The 9248-nt window shown below is 44.6% G+C and overlaps 1 protein-coding gene across 1 annotated transcript; it reads left to right on the top strand.

Annotated features, from left to right (window-relative positions):
* The first annotated feature begins 2881 nt into the window (after positions 1-2881).
* On the top strand, positions 2882-3838 carry LOC105992831 (melanoma-associated antigen 10-like). The gene has a single exon (XM_013025915.1). It carries the CDS (start codon positions 2882-2884, stop codon positions 3836-3838), a length of 957 nt encoding a protein of 318 aa, XP_012881369.1.
* The last annotated feature ends 5410 nt before the right edge of the window (positions 3839-9248 follow it).

Here is a 9248-nt window from a genome sequence, read left to right as displayed (position 1 = left end):
GTCACAGCCTTGGACTGAGGTTAGGAGAAGATACAGTTCAGGCTCTGCTTACAATCAGAATGTTTCAGGAAAGATCAAGTGGACAAAAGGGAAGAAAGGGGACAGAGACCTCAACAGATCAGATCAGAGATGGATCATTGCTAAAGAGGGGCACCACATACCATCAAGCAAAGTCTGACATCCAAGGGCACCGAAGGTGTGGAGTTGAGTCTAAGGGAGCTGTTGTGGCAGCTCCAGATCCCACAGGTAGGGCTGGGGGCGAGGTTTATTTTTTTTGAGAACCACTCCAGGGTGGAGATTTCTTTTTTTTTTGGTCGGTCATGGGGCTTGAACTCTGGGCCTGGGCACTGTCCTTCAGCAATTCAGCTCAAGGAGAGTACTCTACCACTTGAGCCACAGTGCCACTTCTGGTTTTCTGAGTGGTATATTAGAGATAAGAGTCTCACGGACTTTCCTGCCTGGTCTGGCTTTGAACCACGATCCTCCGATCTCAGCTAGGATTACAGGCGTGAGCCACCGATATCCGGCTTCAGGTTGGAGATTTCTGAGAATAGATCCTGAGAATGGACTGGGAGGGACGGAGGTCAGTAAGCTATATTGGCTGATGAGGGCAGTGCACATTGCCATAAGAGAGGACAATCAGGAAAGATGGAAAGATCTTCACAAACCTACAGTAAGTCTGCTCTTTCTTGCATTTTCCAGGCAAGGTGACTACATGTCTAATCACCTAATTTCGTCATTGGGAGTTAGCAAAGAAGTGAGGGATTTGGACACATATCACAGGGCCTAGATTAAGAGAAAGAAGATCTTAGGCTGCAGAACAAGGGAGACCCCATGGCAACCTGCCCTCGCGCCAGTCCAGGAAGGCCTCAGGCAGGGTGAGCAGATGGATGATGGGTGACTTCTGCATGTTTGTCTGAGAGACAATGAGGATTGGCAGAAATAGTACTACCTTAGCATTGGGAGAAGTTCAGGTCTTGTCAATGATTAGACACTAGACAGACTTGAGAGGCCCAGAATGCACAGCTTCAGCTCTGCCCTAGCTATCAGACTGAACGAGCTATGTTTTCCGTCCAGCTCTGCAATCCAAAATAGGACTCAAGTCACTGGAGGGTAGGGCTCCTTTTCAAGTCTAAGAGAGATTTAAGAAAGAGTAACAGAGCATATTACAGTTTGAATCAAACGAGGACCTCTGGAGCCAGGAGCCCCTGTGTAGAGTGACCACATTCTGAGCACCTTCACTTCTGCATCTGGGATGTTAGGGAGGGGTACACCTTGCTGTGAGTAATGTGGCCTCTGGTCTTCAGGGCCCTGAGCGTGTACAAAGAAGATCCATAATTTTCCCAAGACATGGGAAACCTGACCCTTCTGTCAGCCCTGGGTGGCTTTGGCCAAGACCTTGGGAAAAAGAGATGCTGCTCTGGCTTCCAACTCAGGGTTGGAGTGGGAGTCAGTGAGACAGGGTCCTTGGCCAGTAAGATAGACATGTGGGTTAGTACAGGAAAAGGGTCCAGGGCTGCTGAGAAGTAAACATGAAAACCTTGGGGTCAATGCAGACATTCCAGACACAAGGGCCCCTGAAACCTGCCACTTCTGTCAGCCTTGGGAAAGTGGTGCCAGTGTGTGCACATGAGCTGTAGCCTCACTACTATCTCCTAAGTCTCAGGGAGGTGAGATTTTGAGGTGAGAAGAGCCATCAGAACAAAAACAAAGGAGCGCCAATTGGTCAGCAGAGAGGTGCCAGGATCTCTCAGAAGTAAGGGTGAGGAGAAATGGAACCCTTCACTAAAACACAGAGGATGCCAACACCAAACTACACTTCAATCAGCTATTGAATAATGTGGGGGCTGTAGTTAGGTTGGCTTTCTACCTCTTCCTCTTCTAACATTGCACCCACACAAACACACAAATACACACACACACACACACACACACACACACACACACACACACACACGGCTTTGGCTGAAGTAAAGTAGCCTAAGGTCATCAGAGGGGAACTGTAGACCCTGCCTTTTATCAAGACGAAAAGCAAGCAGTTATTCTACCTATGCGGCCCACATTAAATTTGGACATCTATGGCTGTCGCCCCTTGGTAGATGTAGGCATATGTGAAGCCCCTCACTGCTGTTGTATTCCACCTCAAGGAGCTAGACCTCTGTTTTGAGAGGTTGCCTCAAGCCATCAGAGGGGTGGTACCTGAGCTTTTCCTGGGGAGAGTTGGGGATCAAAATAAACACAAAGTGGACCTCACAGAGTCCAGGCCATCTGTTGTCCTTGCAAGCTGCTACTTGAAGAAAAGAAGGAGGGAGATGAAGTGGTGCTGTGGCTCAAGCGGTAGAGCGCTCGCCTTGAGCTGAAGAGTACAGGGACAGTGCCAAAGCCCAGAGCTCAAGCTCCACGACCTACCAAAAAAAAAAGGACAGGGAGAAGGAGGGAGACAGAGAGAGAGAGATGAAGGGAGGAAAGTGATTCTCAGTGTCTACTTTAGTAGCTCTAGGGTCTAGAAGTTCAGAGTAAGATCTGAGGCAATGTCCTTATAGGCCACACAGCTGGCACCCAGCGAGAGTCAAAAGTCAAGGGGAGGTGTCTACTCTGAATATGGACTGATGGTTCCACTTATCCCAGAACACAGGAAACCCCCACATCGCACGCAGCCCCAGAACTTCAAGCTCTGGGAGCCACCTGCCCCATGAGGAGCCAACAGACCACCAGGAAGCCAGGAGACCCCCCCCCAAAAAAAAAGAAAACACCAGCAATAAAGCATTTGCTAGAACACCAAGGGTGGAGTTCTAGGCTGCATCCACTCATGTGCTCCCTCTCTCCCCAGGTCTGGGAGTCTGCATCACCAAGTTCTTGCCTGCTGTGCCCAACGACAGCCATGATGCCTTATCGTCAGAGAAGCCGGCAGGGCGAGTGTGAGGAAGACTCTCAGGACCAGAGAGAGGCACGGCAGGGCCTTGTGGGTAGGTCCCCAGTCCTGGTGGCTGAGGAGGAGAAGGCCACTGCCACTGCCTCTTCCTCCAGCTCTGCTGTGATCCCAGGCACTCCAAGGGTGGTGCCTGTTAATGGGGTACCAAGGGCTCCCCAGAGTCCTCCAAGAGCCTCCCTTCCCCCCAGTACCCTGGTCTCCATTCCATGGAGCCACTTTGATCAGGGCTCCAGATGCCCTCAGGGTAACCTGGCAGACCCTGTGGCCTTGCTGAGAGAGAGATTAAGTGCCAAGGTAGTTAACTTGGTACACTTCCTGCTCTTCAAGTATCAAATGAAGAGGTCTACCACCAAAGCTGAAATCCTGAATCGGATCATCAGATGTCACAGAGATTATTTCCCTGTCATCTTTAGTAGTGCTCGGAAATGCTTGGAGCTAGTCTTCGGCGTTGATATGAAAGAAGTGGGGCCCTATAACGAGTCGTACATCCTGGTCACTTCCTTGGGGCTCACCTATGATGGGCTACAAACGGATGTCCAGGGTGTGCCCAAGACGGGCCTCCTAATCATGATCCTGGCCATCATCTTCATGAATGGCAACTGCATACCTGAAGAGGTATTCTGGGAATATATGGCTATGTTAGGGATGAATGATGGGGAGCACTTTATCTGTGGGAACCCCAGAAGTCTCATCACTGGAGAATTCGTGCAGGAGCAGTACCTGGAGTACCGACATGTACCCAACACTGTTCCTGCTCACTACGAGTTTCTGTGGGGCCCAAGAGCCCATGCAGAAACCAGTAAGATGAAAGTCCTCCTGTTCTATTCCAAGATCAGTGGGAGTGATCCCACATCCTATCCAGTCCTATACGAAGAGGCATTGAGGGAAGAAGAAGAGAGACAATAAGCCTACATTCTGCTCACTTACTCTTCCCTTTGCCTTCCAAATGATGCTACTGGTATGGCCAAAACAGAACTTCTTCTATTCACAACGAAGTTCTGAGGCAAGTATTTCCCTGTTTGAAGATGGCCATCTTTGTTTGCAGTAGTACACAGAATGTATGAGGGTAAGGGAAATAGAGTTACTAACAGCTTTATCTCCTGTTGTTTAATACATATGACTTGGAAATTTTTAAACCTTCTGTTCTTTTTGGTATTTTGCTGTGTTTCTCCTTTTCATTACAGTCTTAGGAAATAGAGGTAAAAGTAAGAAATCAAAAACTTGGTTTTCATACTCTTTTTCTAAATACTGTTGTTCTGTAAATTCTTTCTGTGTGTGTACAAGTCCTGAGGCTTGAACATGGCCTGGGTGTTATTCCTTAGCTTCTTTTGCTATAGGCTAGCACTCTACCACTTGAGACACAGTTCCATTTTTGGTAGTTAATTAGTGGTATGAATCTCACGGAATTTTACCCTTTAAATATTGTTGTTCTGTAAAATTTGTGTGTGTGTGTGTGTGTGTGTGTGTGTGTGTGTGTGTGTGTGTGTGTGCGCGCGCGCACGCGTGCTTATGCGTATGTACTATGTGGCAGTCCTGGATCTTGAATTCAAAGCCCAGATGCTGTGCTTGTTTTTCTCAAGGGTAGTGCTCTACCACTTGAGCCACAGCTCCACTTCTGGCATTGTGATGGTGATAACAATCTCATGGACTTTCCCTTAAACCGTAATCCTTAGATCTCAGCTCCTGAGAAGCTGGGATTGCAGGGTTGAGACAATAGTGCCTGGCTGGTGTAAATTTGAAATGCAGGTGTTAGCCTCAGTTTGCTTTACTATTTGAGTGTGTATAAGAAATTTGCTAATAAAAAAATTTAAAAAATAATAAAATATCTAATAATTTCTAATAATAGAATGGCTGGGATGGTCTGCCTTGGGCCTGACAGCATGAGAAACTGCTCTGAGCCGTTTCTGATGGGTGCATAAAGTTGAAAGGCGCGTCTGCTGTGTGTGGGGGATGGCTGGGGGGATAGAAGGGGACCCTGTGCTCTTTTCCCAGTGAGGTTGAACACAGTGCAAAAACCAGGTAATTTATCTCATTATCCCCTAAGAGATAAATGAGTCTCCTATGAAGTGAGGCTCAGAAGCCACTGGCTATATAATCTTTTCCTTGCAGTGGTAGTACCAGAAGGCACAGCATTAAAATGGCATTGCAATTAGGTGATCTCCAATATAATTTGGGCAACTGTACACAAGAGATATTTGAGGTGTTGGGAGAAGAATGAAAAGAAAGAAGGTGCTATCATGTGTATGTATAGGGAGATTGGTCCTGATATACTGAGGGTTGCACCATTAAGAAAGATAGGACCCCGCAGGAGACCATTGGAGTCATTTCTCATAAGAGGAATTTGTGTAATTCCTGTGGGACCCCCACTGTTGTCCCCAGAGCTTGTTATAGAAGAGTGAACCTGGTGCCAAGTCACTCTCTGGCTCCTGCCTTGCCATGTGGTTTTCGCCCTCTTACACTTCCACACCATATCAGCTAACATGCACTTCTCACCACAATTGATACTTCTAAAAATATGACATAAATAAACCTCTCTGTATAGATTCCTCTCATTTAGAAACTGTTCTGTAATTAACAATGGAATATTTAGACCAAAAGTTCCAGATGGAATAGTAGCTAGGGGGGAGGGAATGGAGAACTTGCAACTGGACTTAAATTCTCAGAGCTCTGAGTTACCTCCAGGTGGAGAAGGCTCCAAGAAATGAAATAACATCCTCTGGGAAGAATATTTTCATGAATTGTATCTATAAAGCATCATTTTTTTGTTGAATTGCTACTCTCTGTACTATTGTGATAACCAGGCTCTGCATGTGTCACAGACATTCCAACAATCCTACAGGATAGCACTTACCAAAACTGGTTTTCAAATGAAGAACCTGAAGTTCATTGGGCTTGATAGTATTCCCATAACCACATGGCTAATATGTCAGAGGACTGGGGTAAGATCCCTGTTACTATGAGTAGAAATGTGTTAGCCCTAAAACTCAAATGTTCAAGTCTTAGCCCTTAGCACCTTAGAATGTGTTTGTAGGTGAAGATGGGGTCTTTAAAAAGGGAACCAAGGTAAAATGAAGTCTTTAGTGCAGGCTCTAGTTCAATGGGGCCTATTTTGGGTTTTCTTGTAAAAAAGAGGAAATTGGGGCACAGATACATGCACAGAGTAGAGACCACGTGAAGACACAGAAGAAGGTTATCTGTAACAATAGGGACTTCCGTTTGGTAACAACCAAATTTACCAACACTTGATGATCATCTAGGATTGCCAGCCTGCACAGTGTGAGTTTCTGCTGTTGAAGCCATCCAGTCTGTGTGGTCCTTTTGCAAAGTAATACATACACCTGCTCTGAATTCATCTAGAGCCCACACCATGCCCATTCCTCCCAACCCATGTCTTATAATTATTTTTCTTATCCTACCTCCATAATGTCTCTCAAGCCACAAAAAGAATGATGTTGTAATCAAATTACTAAAAATAAGCCTAAAGAACAGTTTCAAATTTTTAAAGTCACTCCTCTGGCAGCTGTCATGCCCTGCCCCCGCCCGCCATCACCCCCATTCTGCACAAAGTAGCCAAATCAGAGCTCAACACCCAACACCCACCATGTCCTGACAGGGACAGCAGTCAGGAAAAACTGAGAAGGGGGAAATGAAAGAAAACATCAGCCAATTGGTCCAGGCCAGCTTACCAGCTTACTGTATCGCCACCAGTAGCCACCACCAAGGGCAAATTCTTGGATCCTTCTATAACCCAAAGCAGCCCTCCTACAAGCCACTACCCAAGGGAGGGCCTGGCTTGTTTCAAACAAACCAATCATCATCTGACAAATTGGAAATAGCTCCCCCTTACAATACAAAACAGCTGGTCCTCTGACCACAAGGTGGATAATTGATTTCTGGGCCCGCTGCTCCCTCTCCTAAATGGCCTTTCTCTTTTCTGAAAAAAAAAAACCTCTTACAGCTGTAAAAAATTTTAAATATTGGTTTAAAAAAATCATAAACATGTTGAAATAGAACCACAAAAATAAGCAACAAAAGCAAAAAGGGTTAGAGTGATGGGTGAAGGTAAGGCCTCTGAAGCCCAGTTCAAATCATAGTTCTGAAAAAAAGGTTTTATTTTGAAATAACTAGATTTAAAGAAAGTTGATTTTATTTTTTCCAATGAAGCTATAAAGTAAACAGGAAGTTCTAGCCTGCATCCAATTTCATCCAGTAGTTAACGTAGTACCATGCTGAAACCAAGAAACAAACATTGTATAGTTCTGTCAGTTTATCAGAAATGTAGCTTTATACAACCACCATCACAATAAAGATGCAGTCAAGATACAGAATTATTCCATCTCTTTTGTATCATATTCATCCTTCTTTCCCCTACTATTCCTAACCCCTGGAAACCAATCATTTCTTTTTCATTTCACAATTTAGGGGTTTAGGGGTTTTTTTAGGGGGGATACCATTCTTGGGTTTGAACTCAGGGCCTCAGTGCTGTCTATAAACTTTATTTGCTCAATGCTAGTGTTCTATTATTTGAGCTACAGCACCACTTCCAGCTTTTTGGTAGTTTATTGGAGATAAGTCTCACTGACTTTTCTGCCAGAGCTGGCTCAAACCACGGTCTTTGGATCTCAGCTTTTTGAGCAGCTAGGAATACAGGCATGAGCCACTAGTACTCAAAGACAACCTTATTATTTTAACAGTATTTAACACACAAATTATACAACTTAGGATCTTTGGAGATGGAATTTTTCACTCAATACAATGCCCTTGATGCCCATATAAAATTACTGTATATGTCAATAGTATGCTCCCTTTTCATGCTGACTCTTTTAGATCCCCAACTTCATGACAAATGCCTTTGTATAGCCAACTGAGATCAGAACCTAAACTCATTCCTTGGTCTCTGCTGGCTAGAATAGAGTTATATATTTTGCTGTGATATTTGGCTAGAGTACAGCAATTATTGTCTAAAAGTGTGCTATCTTGCAGGTCTTTTCCAGGTCCTTTGAATAGAGAGCAGAGTTTTTGCTCTGACTTTTTCATCTGTGCAAACTTTCCAGGTTGCACTTCTTCATCTTGAAGTCTGGGAAGTATGAGGCAAAAAGAAAAACCAGGAAACCCACTACCATGACATTTCTTATCACTAGATATGCTGCCTTCTTCATATTGTTCAGTCTTCCCATGCTTAATTTGTATTCAGTGTTCAGGCTGTTTAATTGTACATACTAAGAAGAATAGGAGAAAGTACTTCTCCAGCCTGGCACCAGTGGCTCACATCTGTAGTCCTAGCTACTCAAGAGGCTAAGATCTGGGGATCACAGTTCAAAGCCAGCTGAGCAAGAAAGTCCATGAGACTCTTATCTCCAATGAACCACCAAAAAAGCTAGGATAGTTGCCCAAATAGTAGAGCAGTAGCCTTGAGCAACAAAGCTCAAGGACAGCGCCCAGGCCCTGAGTTCAAGTCCCAGGACCAGCAAAATAAAGAGGGGAAATAAAGAGAGAGAGTCAGGGAAGGAAGGATGGAAGGAAGGAAGGGAGGGAGGGAGGGAGGGAAGGGAGGGAGGGAAGGGAAGGAAAGGAAAAGAAAGGAGAGAAGGAGGGAGGAAGGGAGGGAGGGAGGAGAAAACTACTCTAGCTTCTTGGAGGCAGAAGTGAGATTTTTAAACAGTACTAAACCAAATTTTACATCTTAATAATTATCAAGACCAAATTCAAGCATTTCTAAGTAATTACAGTGATTAAAAACTCCTCCTAATTTTTTGTCTATTCAACAGTATATATTCTTGCAGAAAACAATTTTTAAAGCTCTATTGAGGTATATTTGATATATAAATTTTATAAGCTTTAACACATCGATATTCAGGGAAAATTTCACTACAATAAAAACAGTGAACAGATCCATCATATACAATAGTTTTTCTCAGCCCTTTATAATTCCTCTAGAAAGTTATCTACTAATCTGTCTTCTTTTGCCATGAATATTTTTAGTCATGGAGCTTGAACTTAGGTCCTGGGCACTGTTCTAGAGCTTTTTGTGTTCAAGGCTAGTGCTCTATCACTTTGAGCCACAGCACCAACTCAGTTTTCTGGTGGTCAGTTGGAGATACTTTGGCCGGTGGGGGGGGGGGATTGTAGTCATGAAGATGGGAGGGTAGGAATGGTAGGGGAAAAATAAAGGAGGAGGTAACAATGCTTGATAAGAAATGTATTAATGGGGGCTGGGAAGCTGGCTCAGTGGTAGAGCGCTTGCCTTGCATGCATGAGGTCCTGGGTTCGATTCCTAAGCACCAAATAGGCAAAAAGAAAAAAGCGGGAAGTGGCG

The sequence above is a fragment of the Dipodomys ordii genome, unplaced genomic scaffold (assembly GCF_000151885.1).
Source record: "Dipodomys ordii isolate 6190 unplaced genomic scaffold, Dord_2.0 Scaffold89, whole genome shotgun sequence".
NCBI lineage: Eukaryota > Metazoa > Chordata > Mammalia > Rodentia > Heteromyidae > Dipodomys > Dipodomys ordii.
This window is presented reverse-complemented; position numbering and strand designations above follow the sequence as displayed.